We start from the raw sequence: 26,132 nt of genomic DNA, 5'->3' as shown, positions 1-26,132 counted from the left end.
CCGTAAGATTGATTCATTGAAGGGAATTTGTCAGCCGAGTACTACTGACAGACAGTTAAACACTGAGGATGTCCACGACTAGAATCAGTAAACATTTCCAGAGCCAAACTTTCCACTGTGCTTTTGTGATGAGAGATGAGCAAATCTTGGAAGCTGGCTGAATAAACAGCATGCAGGCATCACTTGTTTACAAAGTGCACAGAAGTCTCTCTGCAGAATGCAACATTAATTCCTAAGCAGGAAATTGGGTGAAACAGCAAAATCTTTCACTTACACAGCATTTTTCACATAAAATAAGTAAAACTGGCAAACCGATTTACTAGGAATTATTGTTTCAACAACATGAAGAATTTAAGGATTTTTTCTCCCATACCTAGCTAATATTATCCAAGGCAAGGCTACGAAAAGTAGGAATTTCATTGAAGGTAATCACTGTACAGGAAGCACAAATAAAGCAACCACATTAGATAGTTCAAAAGCACAGAGTACAAGACATACTCAAAAAGTAATGAACCAGTGCACAGTACTGCTGAACTTCCAAATATGACTTTTAAAACTCTTAGTATGCTACTCAATTTTACTCTGAGCAAGAAAGTTACTAAACAATACACTGTCTCTGCCAGCAATAAATAAATAAATAATCTGATATCTTAAATGAGAACCAGTCATGGTAAACTAGAAGTAAAAATTACTTTTGTTAATACGTGTTCACCTACCACAAAATCATCAACTTGGAAAAGTGTGTCATGTGGTAGCAAAGGACAATAGATACTGTTCTCTAAAGCAAAACCTCCACTCAGTCAAACAAAAAAGAATATGTTACAGGGCAGCAGAAACTTTCTCAGTGTTATACTTGAAAAAAAAATTTATTTTCCTCAAAACATTTTATAGCTATAACTTGGAAGAAACTTGAGATCTCCTGTTCAAACACAAGCACAATTATTCACTTTCATATAAAGTAATTATTAGTTTACAGCTGAAAAAAAGTTTTGTAATGAGCCACAGTCTTGATGTGTAGAAAGTCTGACCTGGAACAGACACTAAACAGAGAAAAAAAGGAATAAAATAGGTATTTATTGAAAGGATACACCTTAGGCAGTGCAAGAGCCTCTCAAACCCTTAGCTTTTCCCCCTTTCCCAGACTATTGTTTATGCTTTTTGGGTAATGGTTGTCCTTGATTCTCTAGCTGGGAAGGGGTTGTTTTGTCTAACTACCCTGTGAAGAGAACTTACTAACACCTAACATGAAGTTTCAGAGCTACATACCAAGCAGCAGAGAGTCTGAAAAATATAAAAGCTACAACCCAAGGCATCAGTCTCAGTAGTAATATACTTCATTTACCTTTAAGAAACATCTCTCAAACTTTAAGTTACTGACTGCAGAAACACACAACAACAATGAAATTCTAATTATCAAATCTTTTATTTTTTTCAAAAAAAATCATTAGGTAAATAGGTATGATTGATTTTATCTTTTTTAATTCAGGTGTACTGATGCCAGAATTCCAGAGAAACTTTCACGGGGAGGAGACAGGGCAAGTCATCTCATGCAGAATGACTTCCACATTTACTTGTCCAGAAATGTACCCTTCTGTAGCACAATTTACTGCTTTACAGGATATTAGCTATTAGATGTGAAAGTTTGCTTGCAAAAGTCTTAGAAGAAAGATAAAGGTCAAGTCATATCTGACCACCTTTAAAACATCTCAACAGTCCAGTCATTAAAACAAACACATTACACACTGTCATCTTAATCCTACTTAAACTGACCAGAGTTACCACTAAAATTAGCAAGCATTTCAACATTTAACATAAAAAATACTGGTGTTTCATGTTCTGCTATAATCCATTTTGATTAATTAATCTTGTATTTTTTAGATCAGCTTCTTGTAACAGTCCTCTTAGATTTCTTAAGAGCCACTAAGCAAAGAAGATGAATGTTTCTTAGCCATTTTGCAAAGGAAAAAAAGGCAAAAAATTAACCAGCTTTCTAAATACCAATATTTGAGTCACATCACTCCACGCTGCCCTGTGACCTATTCACAGCTGAAAAATTAATGGAAAATGTAAATCATCAATTACTCATAAGTAAAGAAAAAAAATTTCCTTTTTTCAGCATGAAATATATTTAATGTATTTTCAAGTAAGATTGTTTACATGGAATGAATTTTACACTATACATGTTTTTTGATGTTGAAGCATATACACACACTGCCACAACCAACACACTTAAATACCTGTACATTATTTACATTTTAAAATATTTTACATAGCTCCAAAACATTGGCATCATTTACCTATATACATTTTAAACTGGAGTGCAAAATGCTTATGGTTCTTTAACACAGGAATGTCAACAGAAATCCTGCTCAGTTCTTCCTTAATTCAATGGAAGTGGGTGTTAACTTTGTTCCATGCCAGCCATCAGTGACAAAGCTAAAGATTCCACTGTGAAACAAACCATAAAAACGTAGTTAATATTTGCATTTGCTGCACTCTGGAAACATTTATTTCAATATTCAATTCTGTCCTTTAATAGGAAGATACCAGTTTACTTTTTAAATTGTAGTACTTTGGGACTTCAGACAGTAAGACATTTTGTAAATCTCTGACAGTTTAGATAGTATTTCACCACATACATCATCAGCTACCTGTTAGTTATTTCATGTGGTAACAACTGGTAAGAAATTAGCTCCTTTGTTTGTAATTCTGTTGTACATAAAAATAATAAAAAAAAAGTTGTGAAGGTTTATGTACAGCAAACCATTCTCATTAAGGGCTCTGCAGACAAGCTCTTGTAGATGTGAATAGCAGTGATGGCTGATATTGCCTGTTTTAGACACAGACTCATTTAGGTTGGGAAGTACCTTTAAAATAATCAAGTCCAAACATTAACCTAAGACTGCTCAGTCCACCACTAAGTCATGTTCCCTAGGCACATCTACAGGTGGTGTAGAAACCTGGGAGAACATCCATCTGCATCCCAGCTAACCCTGATGCCCAACAGCCTCACTGAGCCAAGCAGCTGCCCCCCTAATTCAAACTGGGACCGATTAACAATTTAAGCTCATAGCAGGTTGTAAGTGGAAGTATAGGTATGTCATCCTCTACTGTTTCTGCTGCCAAGGAAGTAACTTCCAACAGATGGGCAGAGCCAAGAGCCCAGTGCAGTTGCAGCTGAGGCACCATAACACTAAAATCTTATCTGCTCAAGGCATACCACAGTTGTCATTCCCAATACTAACAAAAAGAATGCTCTTCTATGCTCCCAGAACTTAGTTTCATTAGTTTAGAGAACTGCTTGTCACTTGCTTGGCTACATACCTTCCCCCTCATCAAGTAAACAGATAAACTGAAGATAGCTGTCACAGAGCTTGGCACAAATACTCTTTAAGAATAATGACTTTAGCTTAGTAACAGTAAGACTTGGTGTCCCTCTGTGCATAACTCACAAAATGAGATTATTCAAAATGCGCAAACAAACATTAGAACAGATTAAAACATAAACACATTCCTAGCAAACGTGTCTAAGTGCAGGTATTTGAAAAGCCTCACGTACTTACAGTGGGGAAAAGAGCCTCGACAGACAGCTTTGTTGAGAACAGTCACAAGAAACATGTGACAGTTTTTAAAATCAGATTCCATCTTCTCTATGGATTCCATCCTACAAAACAGTATGACACAGGAATGCTTAACAGACCAGCCCCTATGCTATCTTCAAAATATGACCAAAATTTCACAGTAAATGACAAAAGTACTCTTTACATAGAATTCTGGCTTGAACTTACAATACTTCAGTTATGCCTGCATATTCTACTTTTAAAAAACAAAGGCAATTTTGACAGGAGCATCTGAGCACCATCAAAGGGGCATTAATTATTTCCTCATCATGTTAGAAATCTCTGCAGTGACTTGGAGGAGGTATGTGATTCTGACACCTATCATTCCTACATAGGTTTGTAAGCAAGAGAGCCTTTCCTGGTCCTTACTGCTTTAGAGGTCCTTGGGGACCTACCTACACGGTCAGTAAAACAGGGACACCCACACTGCTTTACTCTCCGGTCATCTCTTGAATTCCACTTTGGACTCTGTCAGCTAGCACTCACCAATCAAGGGAGAAGACATAGTTCACAACAGTCACTCCTTTCCTTTTTCCCTCTCCCAAGAAGATACAGATAACACCAGCTATGACTTTTTCCTGCCATGTCCAAGAGCATGCAACCACATGCGCTGAGTTTCAGTCTTTATCAACAGCATTCACAAATAATTTCTGACACTCTGAATGAGAAAAACACTCCAAAAATAGCAACTTCCTAATGTCACAGGAGAGTGAGATCTAAGTTTTAGGTAGTATGTGTGCCGAAGAAAATTAGTCCTGAAAAATATGAAGTAAGCCAGTCCACACCAGCTGGCTTCAGGACCATACATCAACTTCTGAGTGTTTTGACATAGCCTTGGAGACTTGCCCAGTATCATTCATTCTTCAAGCAGCAGGTTGCACAAACAGAAGTACAAATGGGGAAAGGAGTGGCTGCAAAAAGGGATCTGGGGGTGCCGATCAACAAGAACTCAACAGGAGTGAGCAGGGAGGATGCCCAGGCAGCCAGGAGAGCAAACCCCACCCTGTGGTGCATCAAACACAGCACAGCTAGATGGGCAAAGGGGGTTAATTTTAATGCCCCACTGATTTCAGCATTGCTGCAGCCTCACCTGGAGGTGCGACCCTGGGCACAAAATCATACTCAGAGCTACAGAATTATGACCATATAGAATTTTACGTATGCGTACTTACTTCCAAGCCCCTAAACCAGCTTGCCAACGGTCTGCAAACATCAGTACTAAATTTAATACTTTCATTATAGCTTCCTTCACAAAGCTCACCTAAAATAATTAAAACCCAAGGAGTAAGTCAGAAATTAATTTTTAAGCAGAAAAATTTTCATTATTACACTGTAATACAAAGGTTTCACATGCCATTTAATCTGACCTGTAAAAACAAATCTCCTAAGTACAGTGTGATTCTTCCAAAGTGAAGGTGTTTGTATTTGTTCTCCATTTCCCAGCTGACTACTTGATGTGGACTTTACATAGACAGTATGTGGAATAAAAGGTTACAAGGCTATCCAGGTATCTCCATTCCCCAACATACCACTATGTATGATCTTCCTAACTTCAACAAGCCTCAGTTAGTTCAAAACTCCCAGCTTCTAAAAAGGAACAAGTCATGTAGTATCCAATATTAAGAATTTAATTTTATCCTCTTTCCTTAATAACAACAAGGGAAACTGGATCTTTAGTGTGAAAAGCTACCACTTCCTAATGAGTACCTATATATAGCTTAGTATGTATGCTGCAAAACAGACAGCATAATTTGTACAAAACTACTTTCTTGTCCTGATAACTCAATATATCAAATATACTAATTTTTTACCCACCTTTTCTCTCAGTAAGCAGCGATCATGAATCGTAGATAGATATCTATAATGAATCTTTATCAACTGATCTAAATCTTTGGCTTCTTCTACCTGATGCTGAAACTCCAAGCCTGTACTGTGGAGAATCTTAAAAAGAAGACAAAAGTTATTAAATTCAATGCTGCACACAAGTAATTATAACTCTCTTACAATATATTTTTAAAGAGCCTGAAATTGCATGATTCATTTGCTTTTCCCTCTCAAATTTTAGGATTAGCTCCAAATTACCATCAATAGCAAAAATTTCAAGCTCTTCTCATAATTACACAGCAACATTCCTAACATAAATAGATATACTGCTACTACACAAGGACACAGCAACTATCCCCAGAGAGGCTGAACTGGAGCATATACTGATTTTTTTAAAAGCAAAAAAGGCAATAATAGAGCAGGTTTGTATCTACAGGCATTGCCTTTGTATTTGGAAAGTCATGTATACACCGTGTACTAGACATTTTTAAGAAGAGTTCATCTAACTAAAATATCTGTTGTAACACTTTTATAAGCATAATAGCTCTTTAGTTACAGCTTACAGAAACCTCTTTCTACATTAATGTGCTTAAGTCATCTAGCACTGTGAGAAACAGAAAAAAAAATCAGTAATAACCAAAGATCAATTACATGCATGTAAAACTTCTAAAGCATTTTTAGAATTACTGATTTAAAATGGCCAACTTGAAACTTAAACATGTGCAGAAAGGACATTATATTAGCATTTTTGTTTGGGGAGGGTGGGGGGTAGGTTTTAAAGGAAAATGAATACTGCATCTCCAGTTACAAGGTCCTAATATAAATGAAATTGTGATATAAGACAAACCCTAGTCATGATGTAGTTGTGCAGGCTGTTGACAAAATGCATAAGTTTCACTCTTAAGAGGAACATGCGATGTATTTGTTGTTTTATACTTTCTTTTTGTGGTCCAAATGCAGGAAGCATTCCTTGTTCTAATGAAGTTCCTTCCTTAACCTGTGAGTTTTCTGCAGCAGAGACTAGTTCTTAAAAAAAATAAAATAAAATTTTTAAAAAGCAAGAGTGTTGCGTTTTCTGGGAAAAGACTTAACCAAAAAGTCATACCCATAAAGCCTAAACAGTAAAAAACCACATACTTTTAGGAAGATAATTACTTAGCTGATGTTCAAAATACAGATGAACCCATCAACTTTCTAATTTATTTTTCTAAGACATGAAGTCTATATCCACTTTATATGGGTCAGGAAGAGTACAAACATATTGATGAAGGAAACACTAAAAAATCTCTTTCTATAATCACCCAACAGTTCGCTGTTTCAATCTCAAATAGAGTCTTTTTTTATCTTGTTTTTTTAACTTGTCTGCAAAGTATTAATCATAAAAAGATGTACATAAACATTAGGGTGTGGTACACAGACTCTTTCAAGGGCAAAGTTTGCAGAATGAAGTAACATACTTTCAAAATAACTAACTAGACTTCAATCAAAGAGACAAAGAGAATGCATGAATGGAGCTGTCCCTCTGGCTGAAAAGAAGTGAAATACACGCCCAGCCTAATACACGCAATTTGTGACACTAACACAGATTATTATTTTATAGAATTAATCAAAATTCTAACTAGTTTATACTACTTAGTGTAGAAAGCAGAAGACTAATCATATCCTTAGACCACAAAACAGAGTATCTTTAATTGAAGAAATATCTTACCATCAAATCGTAGAACATCTAGACTATACTTGGCCCACTTTATTTGCAATAAGAGCAGAAAAACTTGATTATAAATTTTTTGGCATTCTAAGCTTATAACTATATCCACAGGCCAAGGAACCTAGGAGGCGAAGAGGATAATAAAGATAGAAAATAAAAGCCGCTTTAATAAAACATTTTAAATCTGTTTTAGAATAAGAACTGCAGCAATTTTAACTCACTACCTTGTAACTCAATGTCAAACCATCTAAGGTGTGGACAGGGAGTTTCTTCTTTGCTGTATCAACACTTTCAAACGATATTGACAACCTATGCAAGGAAAAAAGTAATGCAATTGGTGAGAATCTGTTTTAAATGAGCAGTTAGTTTCACTAATTTCTATTTCTCACTGCTAACCACAACTGTCTGATTAAATCTGGAGGACTTGGGTAGGAAAGAGGACAACAGCTCAAAATTTCATTAAAAGACACAATATTATAAATGCATGATAAAATACAAAATAATACACACAAACAAAAAAAACAACTTAGGCAAGTTAAGTACATCAACACAGCTAAGTGTGAAAGAAACATAACTAAAGCACATTTTTCACTTTACCTTGCACTGTCCTCCGGATAGCGTTGTCCAACTGCTTCTTGTAGGTGAACATTTAAGAAAGCAACATTCTGCCAAGTTTCCTTTTCTCTAATTTTGTCAAAAATAGATGTATAGAAGTCATACATGGTATCTCCAGCTTCAAGTAAGAAAAAATTTCTCATTGCCTGTAAATATTCTACAAGCCTGAAGAAGGAGAAACACATTTCCTGAGTCTCATCATACAAGTGAATGCAAAACACAACTGTTGCAGAAATAAAAGTCTTTTAAAACTCTTCACAGCAAAAACTCAGTATTGAATACAAACATAAAGTCTACAGTAAATCCTTAGTTTAATCAGGCATTTTTCCCTGTAAGCTTTAACTGCTTCACTAACTTCACTGGAAGCTATCCTACAGGCTAGGTAATTCTCTGAAATAGCACAGTTTGGAAATCTTGCCCCTCTCCCTAAAATGAATTTAATATGACAATACCACTAAGAAATACTGTTGGAAATAATATCCCCACCAAACATCCACTGATAACAAATGACAGCTTTGCTGTTGATTCAAGCCAGACCAAGTTTTCACCCAAGAGTCCATCATGTCAGATCCCCCTCTTCTCCTCAATGACATTATAGCCTTTCATCAAACTGGAGTACAAACACAACACTTCTTTTATTGATGACATACCACTGGTAGTCAAAAAACAAAGTTAAGGGGGAAAAAGTCTACTTTCTTACCTATAATCCTTCTTTAAAGTTTGCATCAAATTACCACAGCATTCCAAGTATTGTTTGTCTATGTGAGGATAAAGACAAGACCTCAGTGTCAGTTCAAAAGTCTGGCAGGTCACGGATTCTGAGGATCTATCCACACAGACATCCCCACCAGTAAACTTCTCATGAAAGTCACTCTGCTCCAAATACAATCTTCAAAATAAAACAAGATACTTAGGGAAGAAGGCTCATTATTCATACAAGGTATAAAACAATGTCATACCTTCAAAGATTTTCATCAAATTTGGGTCCTCTGCTCTGAAATATATGATGCAAGGGTAATACAAGCTGATTATAAGCAGATTAAGTATCCAGCCTATACAGTGATCCATCATACTGTTTGTGTATCACCAGACATAAGAGTATCGCAGTGGGCAGCATTCTACAAACACGTAACTGCTTAAGCCATGCTTCTGAAAAACATCAAATACTATACAGTTTACTAAACAAACCCACTTTGATAGGAACTTTTAGAACTATACTGTGCATACACAGCACTCAGATAAGCTTCCCAGGAAAGAAAAATAAAATTAAAGAAACAAAGTAAAAATTCAACCAAACAGCTACAAAACAAGCAAATAAACCGAAAACAAAACTAGCCAAAAACCACCCCACACATGGAGAACTGGCTGGAGCCATCTTAATTATGGGGTCTTTTCATATTATCTATAATATTATATGATGGGAAGAGAGTATCTGTGGTCTGGATTTGGTAAGTTTGTTTTTATACAGAAAGCATCAAATTATTGTAATATTTTATAAAAAGCTAGTTGCCAGTTGTAACCACTCTAAGAGGAAGTCTGGCTCATAGCAGCTATTGCCTGGATAAACTGAATTAGCTGGATGCTGAATTAATGTAGCAATTTTGACAACTAGAATAGTCCAAATAAACAAGGGAAACAAAGTCCTATCTGTGATTTCTTTAAAACAAGTTCCTCCTTCTTTTCAGTTTGAAAACATGAAATTTTTTTTAATGAAAATTAGTATTTAATAAAAACATAAATAGCTATTTTCTTATTTGTAATCATATAATATGATTTTCAGAGTTTATCTTTCCTGCTAATTTCCAAGACATTTATACTCTCTATAGGACTTCCCTCACTATGAAGAATGAAGAATTTTTATGCAAGTAACATGAATTTTGGAAGGCTCTTACAGTTAAATTATTTAAGCACAGCAAAACTGAAGCTGCATTCTTCTAATATACTTGGCGCAAATTAAGGACATCATTTGCAAAAACCAAGCAAACTCATTGAAAAGTTCTGATTTTACAATGGCATTCACTACTAAACCACTTATTTGCTAAAAGCCTGCTATGATAAAGACTACTCCAATTTTCTATGTTATCAATTTCAAGTAGCACATTCTTCACTGATTTTAATTGTTTTTCTTTAACCATGCAGAAGCAGAGAGTCTATTTAGTTTCTGTCACTGACTGCTGGTGCTCGTCTTTATTCTGAGTTTGCTGGTTTTCAGTAGCAGCAGCAGCAGCAATGAAAATGTGAACTACCGAGTGTCACCAGGCTATCGTTCTCAACAACACAGCAGGAAGATCATCCATTTACCTGGCAAAATTAATAGCCAGCAGTGGGTCATGGACATCATCCAGTTCCAAGTGTCTTTCTGCTATAGACTGCATCTTTATCAGGCTCTGCTTTGTAGCCTGCTGTTCTGTAATAATGTCTGGAACAGACTCCTCCCCGTGCCGCAGGCGAGACTGCACGGACTCCAGGAATAGTGTATATAAACTCTTCCGTTCAGCATCTGAATTGGGCAACAAACACATTGCAGAAAACATCGTCTGAACTAGAAGAATTCCACAGTCCAACATTCAGAAGGTAACTTTTAAAATACTACATTCAGACCACTAATCAGAAAACAAAATACCCTCAAATATGTTTTTAGCATTATAGGACTAGCCCAATGCCTAACGTCAGCCGTATGTTCAAATGCACTGCAGAATAGGTATCTGAAATATTTTAGAGATTGTAAAGAACTTCCTACTTCAGGTGCAAAGGCAATTAATTTTTAGCACCTGACAATCTTTCAGTATTTAATGAAGTGAGTCTCCAAAATAATTTAACTAGCTCTGCTTTTAAACATGAAAAAGCAGCAAAATGAAAACATCTGTTTCCTTAAAAAAAAGCAAAAAAAAACCCCAAACCCAACATTAGTTACAATGTTGTATTATGTTTTACAAACACTCAAAAAGAATATCCTAGATATCCAAACACATTTCATCTACTTACGAGTAAACTTTAAAAAAAACTAATTCCACATGCTATCTTAGATTACTCAACCACTGAGTAATGGAAAACAATTATTTATAAAAAAACACCTGTTTTGCTATTAGAACATACAAACTGCTTTTCTCTCATAGCAAAAAAAAAAAATTGTTTTGTAAGCACATGAAAAGAAGTTTGAGAAAAAAGAAATAAAAGAACATGGAGCTCTCAACTTTATTCACTTTGCTCTTTTCATTTGTTTGCATTAGAAGAGTGTTTTCCATCAGACCTGAAGTTATCAACCATGATACTGGCATTCAACAGTGCTCTATTATTCTCAAGCCAGAGGAAGCCTATTATCAAAAATGCACTCATACTGTTAGAAAGCCAATGTTGTGAAAACTGACACCTCACCTCTTGATGCAGCCTGCTGTGGAGAGCCATCTTTGCATTGAAGGTTCTTCAACAGCTGCATGGATTTTCCAGCCATGATAATTTGCTTGAGCACAGGTTTCAGAAAAGAAACCATTGTGTGCTGTCTGCTTGAAGGGGCCTGATCACTACCAGAACTGGCACTGGCATTATCGCTCATCTTCTCCTCATTCTCTGTCTTTTCTGACACACTATATAACGTGTAGGTAGCATACCAAAAATCTCTGTGATTAACTGGAACATTTTTGTTTCTGCAAAGAAATAAAAAGCTCTTATATTTTCCTTTCCAAAAGGAAACTTCATTACTAGAGGATATGTATCCTCTTTGTTCTGTGCTTTGCCTTTCTCTTAGAACAGTTATGAAGCATTATCAAAACTGTACAAAATTATCTCATCCTGATTTGCAAACTATTTAGACATTCTGAAAAGGATAAACAATTAGCTCATGGGAGATAAAACAACTGTACAACAAAATAAACCCCAACAGCAAGTCAAATAGAGCAATTATAATTAAACTTGTCCAGGATGTTAATTATTCACAGTGGCATGCATCCTTAGTGTCAAAATGATGAGTGACTGACTTGCAGACTTACATAAAACCTCAAACTGAAGTAACTACTACTAGGATAGCCAAAAAATTCTAGAGTAGGTGAAACTCAATTTGCAGTTCACTCTGGATTTCTTTCTTGTTTATATCAGATAAACAATTTGGTCTTTGAAGTCAGACAGAAAAATCTAAATTAGACAATTAAAATCAGGTGAATAAAATTAAGCATAAATACAAGTTAGAATCAGCCTGCTAGTAGCACTGAAAACACAATTATAGAGCCACAGAGAGAGGACATAATAAGGATGCTAAGGATCTTTGCTACTAAGGAATCATTACAATAGTACTCTAGAGCTGCTGTCTTACTTCAAGCTCACCTCAACATGTGTTAAAAGACACAGATTCAATTAAGTTTGGCAGATAGGTAAAAATGGATTTGTAATTACAAGCCAAAACTTTAATTTGTATATTCTCTTCCCACTCCAAGCTGTCAAAAAAAGGGACCAACAAAATGTAGCATAGCAACAGAACAAAAATTAACAGCTCAAGTAATGTTTAGGGCATGTGCATGTAATTCAAGACACCATATTAACTTTACAACATTTCAGAAGCAATGAGTATTTTAATTCCAAATAATGTTTGATTCATAACAACTTAAGATTAGTAGAAGAATCAAAAAGTAAATTTTGGAAATTTTGCCAATGTCTTGGGTTTGAAAAATAGTTAATTGCTTTTAAAAAACGTCAGTACACTCAAGAGTCAGCCTGCTCATTATTTACTACAGATGGAAAAAACACAAAATAATTGATTTCTGCTCTAGAACAATATGTGGTAGAGATCCATACCTATGTAATTTCCCTAATGGGAAGTGTGGGACAAGTTACAGAAGTATGGTTAAGAAATTATTTCTTAAGCAAAATAACAAATACGAAAACCTACTTTTACTGTTACCCTTTACTCTAGGTTCTACAACAGGTTTACTTGCACAGCATTATGTGTGTCTACTATCAAGTATTCCTACCTCTGAATAATAAATTCCTTTGCAGGATCAAACAAATTACCATGGACTATCCACTCATCCACTGTCTGTAAGTATGGCCTCACAGTTTCAACCCAGAGAGAGAACAAAAGGGATACCTGAATTTAAAGGGGAAAAAAACCAAACTGGCTGAATGTTTTTATACCAAGCATTGAAAGCAATATTGTGAAGTCTAATCTCTAAATTGTGCAATCACAATTCACAACATATACATAACCACACTTAAAGAATGTTAAAGATAAAATGTTAAACTAAAAATTGCAGCTTTTTTTTTTTTAATGGAAGCCTATATTGTTCATGGTTCCCCTTGTTACTCTTGCCATCACAAATCCAAACAGCACTTTTTCATTTTAGCATCTCTGAAACAGTAAGGGATAGTCAATAAAACACTGTGGTTTCATAACATCAAAATCAGGAAAACAAAAGGATATAATGACATCAACTACATTTTCAGTAGTATAATCAAGTTACTGTAAAAATCCAAACTCCCATATTTCAGCATTAACTGAATTATGAAGTAGTAGAAATAGGAGGGAAAGCTATTTCACGTTCCCTCTTCCAAAACAGCGTCCTGGCCTCTAATTTCCCACAGTCCTTCACCTCAGTCCTCAAAAAACACTGCTCTTGATCCTCTCATAAATCCATTTTCATCCAGGTTGAGTGAACTCATGTCAAAAAAAAAAAAAAAAAAGTAATGCAGTAGTTACTAAATCTAGTAACTGATTTAGTTACTTCAAGTGTGCTGTTCTATTAAGGAAAGAATTATTTCCCCTACCGTTTGCTCAGATGCCTCTCCAACGCTGTCATATTCAAGAATAGCTTTGTAGAGGGTATTAAGCAAATGAGATGCTCGTACAACATTTCTGGTATCAGGAGGTACTTCTGCTACTCCTGTACTGAACACCTTGTGAAGTATCTTCAGCTGTGCCAGTCTAGGAGACAGCTTATCTATTACTATTGAAAGTGTGACTGTTTTATCTAGAAATGAAAAAAAACATAAGATGCACAAAATAACATCCAACGGAAAAGAAAATTTTGTCAGTGTTAATTATTTGTGTGTTCCCCTCATGTAAAACTTCCCTTGCACTGTACCTTTGTTGATTATGCATTTTTCAATTTCAGTAAGTTCTTCTTTAAAGCTAATAAAATATTTGTATAAAGCCCACATAAAAGCTTGGTAGGTTCTGAATGGGGCTTCAGTAGTCTTCTTTGGAGTGGAAACTGTTCCATGCATTATGCTTTCTGGGCTGTGTCCCATCACTTCATCAATAAACTTCTGTAGTCTAAACACAACTTGCCCATATGCTGCAATCTGCTCCAGTACAGATCTCAGGCAATTCTAAAAACAAACAAACAAACAAACAAACAAACAATCTTTTAGAATCATCTAACAAAAACTGTATTTCATAAAGCCTAAAAACTGAATTACAATATTAGTTTTATGAAATAAAATACTATAAAATTCTGCAATTGCTATTGTTTCATCACATTCTCAGATACAGGAACAGCCCATTCAGTTTTATTAAGTCAGATGCTCTTACTTAGACAAAACACAATTGCAGAAATATGTAGAAAATTTGCAGAAATTTCCACAAGCAGTTTAATTTTCCATTCCCACAAATTACACCTTTCTAATGACATATTCCTCTGAGATTCAGAAACAACTTACATGGGTTAAATGAGTTACAATAATATCATTCCGCACAGTCACTTTTCCATCATTCAGCTGAAATATAAAAAGTTTTTTCACTCCTGAAAGTAGCCTTGAAAAGAAACAAAAAGAGTAGTAATTTTCCCCCTTAATGGACTTACATACAATTAATAAAAGAACTAGCTCTCCCTTGCCTAAAAGTTTATTTTCTTTGAGCAACAGATCAGAGTTCAAGTATGATGCTATTGGTACTGTAAGCTGTTGCCAGAACAAGAACAATTAAACACTGGCATGAAGTAAATATTTCTCAAAGTTTCTTTCCAGTTGAGATAATTTCCAGCTACAGGATGACTCAGTCCGCTTTCTAAAACTGGACACTGTTTTATAAATCCACAGGGACAAAATAAGAACAATTCGGGTTTTTTTAACGATTAGACTTGAATAATCAATGCCAAAAAAACGTAGTAAGCAACTTTGTTCTTCATGAATCACAGAATGGAAGGGACCTTAAACATCATATAGTTCCAGCCTTCAGGCCATGAAGTGACACCCCCTCCCCCCCCCCCCCCCAGGCTGCTCAGGGCTCCACCCAACCTGCCAGGGATGGAGCATCCACAGCTTCTCTGGGCAACCTGTTCCAGTGCCTCAAATGTGAATGGTAAACATGTATATGCAGCATCTTTACTGTCAGAAACAGTGTAAATTAAAAGCTCAGTAATAATTCTTTTTTCGGACATCTTCAAAGACAGACCTCTCACTTCCTTGAGAGAAATACTAAAAGTTAAAATGCAAGCTTTGTGATGCTGAACTTACCAAAGAGTTTCTCGTATAACCTGAGTTTCTGTCACCAGTGTCCTCTCCTCTGGCACGTACAAAGGATCACTGGTGTACAAATGGTGGTCCCTTAGAAAAAAAGAAATGAAAACAATTTAATGGCTGAAATAATAGCTGAATCACCTGAAAGTAGGAATGAAGCAATAATCTTAGGCTCAGTTTTGTTCTGCTCACATCTGAGCAGATTCAGTGCTCATGGGGACATTTTAAGCATATAAAAAACCAGTTTATTTTCATATTGTTAAGCAAGATACTGTGGAAAACACTCAAATATCATTTGCCTTACATAGCAAGACAAGAAATTAAGTAGCACATGCCTGAAGTACTGAATTTCCAATATTTTAGGGTCAGGAGAGGGAGGGAGATTGTGGGTTTAGGCTTTTTTTTTTAATGATTCAGTTATTTCTCATTCAGTGCCATGAAAACTTATCATTACTTTCTAGAAAAAATACTAAGCTAAAAAATTAAATACCAATTTTTCTAACCCATATAAGAAAATTCTCTCTTTAGCTCAGAAGTTTACTTAAGAAGTGGAAACTTTCATAGCCACCTAAGAATTTGCTCTTATGATCCTGTCTTATGCAATTCTTGGTAAACCATCCTCAGTACCTTTTCATGTTTTAGCAAAGTATAGAATGATTATTTACATTTTTAATATTTTTACTCAATATCATTAGTGGCAAAAGTTATGCAATCACACTCAAAAATAAAAAGTCCAAATTAACTAATACTAGTTATATATCATACATATATGTAAATCATACATCTCCTAACAACTGCAGCAGAAGTAGCATTGCTTTATTCATGTTACCCATTTTCTAATATTCATTGCAAATTGTGGTTCATAACTGGCTAGACAACCACCTTATACTAAAATAACTCCTTGAATAAGAAATTAATTAAATTAAGAAAACCAAGGGCAAATCTAATGAACTTCATTACAGATACATCAAAATTTGGGACAGGAAAGAATTAGACTCCCTTTTATTTTTAATTCTCATTTTCTTTCCAAGGCCATGGCAGATTATGGCAATACACTGTTCAAAGTTCCTTCCCCACAAAAAAATTATGTTTACCTTTGTAAGGGAGGCAACAAAAACATTTCAAAGTTTTAAACATCAGGGGACACCTCACTTCCAGGACCACTTACAACACACCTATATTAGGTCTTCAGAGACATTCATAAGGGTCAAGCCAAACAAAATTCAGCAGTAAAATTTGCATCCTTGAAAAATGAAATCCCTCCCTCTGACATGAGAAACTTAGTAAAAATTAAATTAAAGGATAAGAATCTATTAATAGAAAAAGCAGCTCATTTGTTCATCTTATTAATCTGCATTCCTTTAATTCTGTTCTTAAGTGAATTGTAATAGCTATAATATCTTTATGCTTCCAACAGAAAAAGGCTTTAAAAGCCATTATTTAGCATTGTATGCCAGGAAGGAATATGTAAGTGATATTGTTTTCTTACCAGACAGCAGCCAGGTTGGAATGCAAGTGCAAACTATGTGAAAAGCGAGGAGCCCTTCCTGTCCAGTACTGAGGAACAACGTGCTGCTCCAGCCAGCTGCGGGCATCAGGCTCACCAACTGTGAAAACATGTGACAGGCAGCAAGGCGTTTTTATTTATGCAGGAAATGCTTACAAAACACAGGAAGAAGTTATTAATAAGCCTATTCACTCAGCTGCAGAATCACAGATGTTTTCAAATGAATTACAATTTACAAGCATTTACACTTTACTGCACTGGGAATTTAATACCACTGTACACAAATTAATTTACACAGAAATGCCACATTTTCCAAATGTTGCAAAAGTCCTAAAATGATAAGCTCTGCTCAGTGTGGTGAGACCTCACCTGGGTAGTGTGAGCTGTTTTGGGTGCTACGATGTAAAAAAGAGCTCTTAGAGAGTGTCCAAACGAGGGCTACAAAGACAGTGACACCCTTAGAGTGGAAGCCATATGAGGAGCAGCTGCGACCACTTGGTCCATACAACCTGGAGAAGAGGGCACTGAGGGGAGACCCCACCATGGTTCACAGCTTCCTCATGAGGGGAAGTGCAGGAACTGATCTCTTCTCTCTGGTGACCAGTAATAGGGCCCAGGGAATGGCCTGAAGCTGTGTCAGGGGATGTTTAGGTTGCATATTAGGAAAAGGTTCTTCATCTAGAAGGTGGTTGGACACTGGAACAGGCTCCCCAGGCAAGTGGCCACAGCACCAGCCTGACAGAGTTCAAGGAATGTTCGGAAAACACACTTAGGCACACGGTGTGATTCTTGAGGATGACCCTATGCAGGACCAGGATCTGGACTCTGATGATCCTTGAGGGTCCCTTCCAGCTCAAGATCTATGATTCTCTAAGCTTGAAGATTTACATGGTTTTCAGGTTTTTCTCAAAAATGCACTTCTGCTTCAGGCAATTCTCAAATGCTATATACAAAATGAGGCTGACTTATAAAATAAACTGCCAAATGTCATCAACCTTTTCACTACATTCCTTTTTATTAGACATTTAGTACATAAACTAAAACAGTTTTTTCTAAAATGTGATTGTCAAGAACTCTGCCTAATCCCAGTTAGATAGCTACTGCTAGTATATGCACTGCTAGTGTATATACACTATGCACTTGTCATGTGCCAGGTAAACTGTACTCAATATTTTATGAAAAAGAATACAGCTACTTTAATACTCCCTGGAGCTATTCAAGAGAAAGCCACTAGTGTTTTTACTAAATAAACTTTTTTTTTTTTCAGAAACATTTCACACCCACAACCAAGCTAATTATTTATGTTGGAAAATAAATTTTTCTTCAGCATTCTGATACTTAGTAATAAAAATGTACATTATATCCATACAAATACAGGCTGCATTTACTTTAAGTTTTCATTTCTATATTGGAATATCCATGTAAATTTCCACAGGAATGAACAGAATTCTTCTGTGTTAGCAGTAAGGGAAAACAGATCAAACTTACCATATTGTTTCTTTACTGTAAAAAACTCCATCATTAACGAACAACGAACAGCAACATGCATCTTGCATTACAATTATAGATCTGTAATACAATACCTCACTAAAGAATAATAAAAAAAGCTGCATTATCTTGCTAAATTTTATTATCTATATCAGAAGAATTACATCTTATTCTAACCTTTCCAGGAAGCATTAGGTACTGTCTTCTTATTTGGATCTTGGTCTTCTAAAGGTGTTCTGTCTACTTGAATACCCGAGTCCTCCCTGCTCAAGGGCTGAGTGTCCTCTTCCTCTTCACTTTCTCCAGACCAATCCTATGAAGTGCAACAAACCCCACGACACTTCAGTACAACATTGCAGACACATCTATATTCAGCTCCTATTCAAGCCAAATATTAACTACTCCTTTTTACACTATAAATTCAGGACACTAGGGCTACATAACTGTCTAACAAGGAATGAGTTTAGTCATACACAACATTAATAATCAGCAAATGAGAGATCTGGAAAAGATCACAAAACTGCAGTAAGTTCTGATTAGGTGGAAGCACGGGTCCACAGAAGAAGACAGTTTAATTGCAGGACTAAGGCAAAACACTGGGAAAAACAACAGTATTTGTATTACTGTTATTCTGCTTGGGTCTGTGTTATTTCATGGAATTGAGGAGAGTACTGGGAAATCCTGCAAGAATCAACATACAGAGCATACAAACTACGACAGCTCAATCAGGTCTCTAACACACTCCAAAACAGTTTATACAGTTGGGGTTTTTACCTTAAGAAATTACTTACTGGTGTATCTATGCCAGGGCCAAAGTAAATTTCTTCTCCTTCCATCAAATACTTTCCCCAATCAAATTCTTCTTCCTTTTCTAAGAGAAATATAAAAATAGTAAGTATCACAAAGCTCTGACTTCCTTTTCCTCTAAAATACTACAAAAGTTAAAAGTAGCTCTATACTCTATAGCTAAAACAAAAGACATTTCCATTTAAAGTTACACCACTGTTCCATTAGAAAGGTTATGCACTTTCAACATGACATAAATTGTGACATATCAACCATGTATATTCTCAACTTATACTTATTGCTTATACTCTCAAAAATATGCAACACAGTGTGCCATCAGCACATTTAACTATATTACATTACACCACCCTATACCTCAATTCTGGAAAAACATGCAAGAATGCAACATACCACTTATTTTGACTAGTAAGTCCCATTTAGCTCAATGGAAACATTCTAAATATATAAGTTAAATATGCACAAGGATCCCAGACTGTAAACAACATAAATCAAGAACTGTCTTACTCTCCAAAAAAGACACCACATATCTGTGATGTGCGATACTTTCAAAGTAACAGCGACACTTACAACATATGACATCTTAAATGTGAAGCTTACTCAACTGCAATTAGTGTTGTTTGAGATAACTTCTTCATATTCACATTCCTGGAATGGGCTGAAAGTGCATTCAAAACACCGCCGAGGGAATGTGCAGAGATCATTCAAAAAGGAATCTTAAGATGCAAGATTTTCTTTAGGTTAGTCTGAAATATTCTGCTTTCAGTCTATGATACAACACTTAAACAAACGGGGGATGGTATCCACTCAAGCACAAGCCTCATTTTCAGGCACTGAGTGAAAAAGTCTTACTTTAGAAAGCAGGCAGCTGGGATCTCCCTCTGGAAACCTTCAAATGTATCTCCCTTTCCTTGATTACGTAAGAAATGTACGAATTTACATTACCAAAACTTTTTCAAGAGATCTAATATTGAGGTGCAAGACAGAGACTCAGGATAGAAACCCATTGTCTGTCTTTGAGCATGTAAGCACTGCTGAATAGGTGGAGAACGTTTGTGATAGTGGTACAAGTCAAAGAGAGTTCCCAAGGTACTTCAGTGGCTGGAAAACTTAATTAAGTGATGCAACATAAACATGGTAGGAAGGACTTGCAAGCTATTTTAAATGCATAAATTATAAAGACAACCAATAAAGCAATGTGAAGGGAAGGAGATAATAAAATGGAAAGGAAAAACATCCTTCTTATCAGATTGCATTGTGAACTGTACATTTCATTAGCCATATAAACATCTTATAAACTCACCCACTTCTTTGACTCTCGGTTTTTCCACATAGGTGGTGTTGGATGGTGAATCAGACAAACACAACAGAAGAGACAGTATGGAATAGTGTGCATCCGTCTTTAAAACACATTAGGAAAAAAGCAAGTCTGTAAGTGCTCTAAAAGATTTTGCTTAATAACAAAGTCAGTCTATTATCTGCAGGAATGCTCCCCATTAGATCCCATTCCCCAGTCCTGAATTACAAAAATAACATCTGAAACATGATATTGAATGTTATCCATTTTCTTCTGCTTATTAATTAGCCAATCAGTATACAAACCCTTCAAAAGCAGCCACAGCATATGCTGCCTCTTACTGAGCCAATAATCAGAGAATATGGAAAAGATTCAAGTACTGTGGAAGTAAGAAGTCACCTGAGGACTTACTTACTTACTTCTTAAGGGATAATGGACAGCCACATAAACGTGGATGAACTGGAAGGACTCAGGTAATGTGCCTGCAGGAAACCAAGTCTTAGCTTCCCTTTTCACATGGTCCATTATTTCAAACAGAGGCTAAATGAAGTTAGCTAAAATCACTACATTTTAATATCATGTTCACAATATCTTTTCAGATCTGAAAATCTACATAATTCATTAAGGATGAATCTTTAACTCCAGTACTGCAGCTGTGAAACAGAGGCCTTCAATCAGGTTAGAATGTTATGCCAACACTGGTATGGTCCACAGATTTTATTATTGTCTGTTCCCTAAAATCTGTTTACCAATGTACAACCATTTATTACTATAAAAAAAATTTCTTTGGCCTCATTTTAACTTTACAAAGACCTTCAGCCAACCATTTCACATCTAGACATGGAGATTCTGCTGTCTAAATCCTTATACACTTTCATACATTCATAAACACACATAGCTGTTTTGGAATAAGTTCCACTTGCATTTTAGAAAAAAATATTCAAATTTCTGATAAAGTAGCATGATACCTACTATATAAGGATTGCAATATGTTCCTACTGAACATTACTGATTTTGTCAAAGAAAACCAGTAGGTCATTTACAAAACCACATGTGTGAGCTGGTGTTCCACTTATCAGTTACAGAAACCAATAAATACTTAATCTTCCCAGTTATATGTCACTGCTAAAAACTAAATGCCATTTAACTTCCCAAATATGAGATTAATCTACCTCCAGCCACACCCCAGTTGCATTTTTAAAAAGAAAAGGAAATTAAAAAGATCTTAGGCTACTTGCAACATTCAAGTATTAAATGCTTGCTTGGGTGTTTGGTTAGGTTGGTTTTAATTTCATTCAAATCTCAAAACCAGCACTACTAGAGGTATAATTTCAAAAATCTAGAGACTACAGTATAGTAACTGAATACGTGTAATCTATTAAGGGCTCCTGGGTTTGCCCCACAAACTAGAAGGAACCTAGAACACGCAAAGAAAGATAAATGTCAGCTCAATGAGAAGTAAAATCAGACTGCAATTCGGAACAGATAGCTCTATTAAAGAACACCATTATATGGACCACCACTTCTTAAATCAGAAGCTTAAATCTCCCAACAGCGGGAACTTTCTAAGATTCAATTCATTATTACACTGCTACACTGGAAAGAAAACTAAGTGAGACAACTTTTGCCATATTCATCCATTCCATATCCTAAACTTGTTTGATACAAAGTGTATCAATGGTGAAACACACCCCCACTCTCAATATGGCAGCTACGGAACAGGAGCACTCCAACCAAAAACCCTAAAACCAAAACACTCAGATGGATTACTTAAGGTAAAAAAAAAAATGGCAAAGAATAAGAAATGCTCAGTTCATTGTTATTTTACAAGAGACAGGAATCTAGATTCACCTAGACTCTAGCTACAGCATCTGCACAATGCTGATCCTAAAACACCTTGCTCTGCAATGAGATCTTGTACTTTAAATCATGAAACTCCATGTGCTGAAACCCTGAGAAGACAATAAATGCATTTGCATTTCTGGAAATCCATGACCTGAACAGCAACTCCAAAGCCCACTACTAAGTCACCTGAAATTTCCAACACATTACTACCAAAGGAAAAAAGAACAAGAACAAGGAAATTGCAAGATACATACCTTTGTTTCTTCAGTACTTGGGAGTGGTAAGTTCAGAAATTTTTCTGTTAGTCTTTTCCAGCTTGCAGCTTTTCCAAGGTCAGAATGAATTACCAATTTTTCATGTATTCTAATAACACAAATAGTATCAAGAAGGATTTTAAATATATATATATATATATATATATAACTAATGCATTATTAACATATAGACATAAAGCTTACCCTTCAATTGTTCTCTCTACTTTATGACTGTTCACATCAAGAAAACGGTGAAATCTGTGTAAGAAATCTGCATTAGAATGTTTAAAAGGAAGCTGAAGTAAGGAAGAAAATAAAACTGATTTACATATATGAAAACAACATTACTAGTTTAATAATGCACACTTAATTCAGCAACAGCATTAAGCACTAACAAAATTCAAAATTCAATCTTGGCATCTCTTATCTCAAGAAGGATTAAATATAATTGGCCTGAAAGATGGAAAAACTTGAATGCAGGTTACATCTAAGCAGCACTCTTAAGCTGAATGGAAAATTACTACTGTACCAGCAAACTAAGCAATTAAAGTATGCTGTCTGCTAAGTCAAGTAGAGCAAGGAGATCAAGAACTGTGTTATCAAAGGCATTGGTGTCAAACGCACAAAATTATCTGGGACCTGCATCACAGGCACAGGCAAAACAAACACCCACATGGGAAGGCCTCTTAACCCAAAAGAAGCTCCTTTTTATAAAGGACAAGGGAGAGTGCTGAAGAGGAAAGAGAGCTTGATCAAAAATAAAGACAGATATACTAACAAAGGTATAGATATGTACAGGGACAAAACAAGAACTCGTGAAAGGTAAAATGGACTTTGGAGACTAAATAAGGCTATGAATAGGTTCTTCAGATACAGAGATTTAAAAACCAGGGAATAAGACGTGACAACATTGAGCACAAGGTCAAGACACTCTAGATGCCCTCAAAAACAAACCAATGTTTCCAACAAGTGACAGAAAGTAATAAAATTCTCATGACCACAAATAGAAATAAAAACTGCTGAATCCCAATCATGAGCAACAGTTAAGCTAAACAGACTGAAATTTAAAAGACAATAAGAAATCACCTCAATGCCAAAGTAATGAACCAGAAGTGAACCTGTTAGCAAGGACTTTTAATAACTAGCACTGCAGGATGAAGATAGGCCCATATTAAAGAAAAGAAAAAAATACTTGGTTAACTACAGACGTTAGTCTGATTTCAACTGTGTATAAGGATTTGGAACAAGAGAACAGTAAAATAAAGCACTGACTAAGTAGATCACATTCGGGTTTAAGAAAATATCTAATTTATTACAGCACATTAGCTTATATAAGATATCATTAATTCAAAAAGGTAAGTATAAGAACTGGAAGATTTAGAATACCACACTGAAAAGACAATAAAAAAATCAAACCAAAAATCTGTCCTGAAAAGAAAAATTAAGTTGCAGCAAAGTTATTAGTGAAAATTCTTTAGTCTGTTACTCAAAGCTTTAATTAATGACTAACATACATGCAAAAAAACCCCCATTTTTCAGGCAAGTTGGGAACATCATGAATAGAAGAGGACTAGGGTGCTGCATGAAAATACATAGCTAGATCACAGAACTACAGCACAGAAGGATCATCAAATCCAACAATACAAACTACAAGTTCCACAAACTTGAAACTAAGGAGTGTTTCTACAACTTAAGGTCTCACTGTATGCAAACATAATACTAGATAATTTCAGGCTGATGTTCCATGCACATTCCTTGGCAAAAATTCTGGCAAGAAAAAACCCTTCCTCTTCCCAACCCTCCCTATCAAAAGTTTCCTGCTCACTCTGCATCACCCCACCCCACGTTGTCTTGACACATACAAGACCCAAATAAAACTCCAACAATTCCCGAATCTACAAGAGCACACAGCTACACAAGCACCTGGGCGACCAAAACCTAGGGTGAGATTTGCAAATTAAAATAATTTTATTTGAGCTTACTAGTAGTTAGGATTCACAGATGCAATGCAGTTATGCTACTGCTCCACCAAAACTGCATTTTATCAGCATGAAAAATGTAAAGCAGCACTGCTTTTATATGCATTACCTACTAGCTGCATACGATTTCAAGGAGGCAGCAGTTAGTGATAGTACGGTTAACTGGAAATACATCATGTAAGTTTCACAGCTTGCTCAGAATATTCTGAGTTGGAAGGGAGCCACAAGGACCATCGAGTCCAGCTCAAGCTGGCAGAATAGCCTGGAACAATAACTGTGATAAGTGAAAACTGTGTGTGAAACTTCAGTAAGGCCAGTTTAGGCGGCCTATATTAAGGCAGTAAAAACGATGTATTAAAAATCAACAAAGCCCACGTTTCTAACAAGCCGAAATAGCACCAAACACGTTCTCTTCCTGCAGACCGACAACCTTTCACACAAGCAGCACAGCATTCTTAGCCAGAAGGTTTATCTCAATTTGGCGGGGTCCTCCTCACTCGCTCTCTTTATACAACCATAATGTATCCCCCTCCAACAAAGTTTCGGGCGGCTAAATGAAAACGCCGAAAGACACCTTTTAACACAGCAGGAGAAAAGCCCAAAAAGACCAAGATTCAACCGTGACGGACTAGCAGTTACTGAATCTGTGGCAGAGACTCGTACACGGCCCCCGGCGCTATCCCAGACCCGGCGCACGGCGGGCCGCGGCCCCGTCCCACACCCCCCAGCAGGCACCGGGACCCTCCACGCTCCCGCTGACCTGAAGTTGGACCAGGCGAAATTGAGCGCCGCCTGGAAGCGCTCTCCGCCCAGCTCCTCCTCGGGCAGGCCGGTCACGCAGCGCACCAGGGCGCGGACGGCGCGGTCCTGCTCCTGCTCGAAGCGGCCGCGGGGGCCGGGCGAGGCCGGCGGCGCCGCCATGGCCCGCTAGCAGGGCAGGGGCACAGGGGGCGGCAGCGCCGGCGCCACACCGGGCCGCCACCGCCTCGTCCTCCTCTCGCGAGATTTCCCTGAGCCGCGCATGCGCGTGGCGGCCGCGCTGAGGGCGGCGGAGGGGCGGTCGGCGGGGGACGAGGGGGATCCGGCGGGATGGGGAGAGAGGGTCCAGGCGGGACACTTCGTCGTCGGGAGAGGCACCGCCGATCCGGTCCCACTGCTTCAGCATCTCCCTGTCACGGAAATGACGCCTGTCTTCTGAAACATCCCCAGAATCAGTAACTGGCAATTACTGATCGATTGCGGAATCAGTTAGGTTGGAAGAGCCTTCTGAAATCACCGAGTCCAAGCTATGACCCAACACCACCGTGTGCATAGGCCATGGCACGGAGTTCCACGTCCAGCCTTTCCTTAAACGCCTCCAGGGCGGTGACTCTACCACCCCCCCTGGGCTGCCCATTTCAATATCTAATCGCCCTTTCTGTGAAGAAATTCCTCCTAATGTCCAACGTAAACTTCCCTTGGTGCAGATTAAGATTATTATGTTCATAGGATGATTACTCATCCAAATAGGAACCCATATGTTCATCCCTGACATTTGCATAGCTGGAGAAACCGCTGCTGATGGATATTCTGTACTCAGATCCTGAGCAGGGACATCAGGAGCACAGTGGGAAACCACTTTGTCCTGGTTCCATGTCACAACTTTGCTGAGCATCTTAAAATGCTTTTGTCTGTTCATTTTGTCACCTGTTTCTGTTTTGTTCTGCAAGGACAACAGCCTGCCTATGAAATTCCTTCTGAAGAAA

At 36.9% G+C, this 26,132-nt stretch overlaps 1 protein-coding gene across 2 annotated transcripts; it reads right to left on the bottom strand.

Moving 5' to 3' along the window:
- Window positions 1-1,452: 1,452 nt before the first annotated feature.
- Window positions 1,453-25,308, bottom strand: TUBGCP5 (tubulin gamma complex component 5). Of its 2 annotated transcripts, XM_062487850.1 has the most exons (24): window positions 25,148-25,308; window positions 22,613-22,666; window positions 22,409-22,517; window positions 20,316-20,412; window positions 19,618-19,728; window positions 19,000-19,079; window positions 18,386-18,521; window positions 16,703-16,820; window positions 15,211-15,300; window positions 14,416-14,509; window positions 13,839-14,085; window positions 13,522-13,724; window positions 12,729-12,844; window positions 11,143-11,411; window positions 10,069-10,267; window positions 8,468-8,656; window positions 7,750-7,932; window positions 7,377-7,461; window positions 7,153-7,273; window positions 6,292-6,470; window positions 5,436-5,561; window positions 4,793-4,881; window positions 3,564-3,664; window positions 1,453-2,448 (listed from the first exon to the last, which is right to left on the bottom strand). In XM_062487850.1, the coding sequence occupies exons 1-24, from the start codon at window positions 25,306-25,308 to the stop codon at window positions 2,402-2,404; spliced, it is 3,204 nt and encodes a 1,067-aa protein (XP_062343834.1). In that variant the 3' UTR covers window positions 1,453-2,401. The 2 variants fall into 2 exon arrangements, with proteins under 2 accessions (XP_062343834.1, XP_062343835.1); XM_062487851.1 differs by lacking the exon at window positions 19,618-19,728.
- Between the last annotated feature and the right edge of the window lie 824 nt (window positions 25,309-26,132).

Source organism: Cinclus cinclus, chromosome 2 (assembly GCF_963662255.1).
Source record: "Cinclus cinclus chromosome 2, bCinCin1.1, whole genome shotgun sequence".
Classification (NCBI taxonomy): Eukaryota; Metazoa; Chordata; class Aves; order Passeriformes; family Cinclidae; genus Cinclus; species Cinclus cinclus.
The sequence above is the reverse complement of the archived record's forward strand: the minus strand, read 5'-3'. Positions and strand labels throughout refer to the sequence as shown.

Excerpts from the sequence above, each read along its gene's own strand:
- TUBGCP5 (XM_062487850.1), bottom strand. The coding sequence starts at position 25,308 with ATGGCGGCGCCGCCGGCCTCGCCCGGCCCCCGCGGCCGCTTCGAGCAG. Across the intron at positions 22,667-25,147 it reads TTCGCCTGGTCCAACTTCAG|ATTTCACCGTTTTCTTGATG; the intron begins GTCAGCGGGAGC and ends TTTCTTACACAG. Across the intron at positions 22,518-22,612 it reads GTAGAGAGAACAATTGAAGG|AATACATGAAAAATTGGTAA; the intron begins GTAAGCTTTATG and ends TTGTGTTATTAG.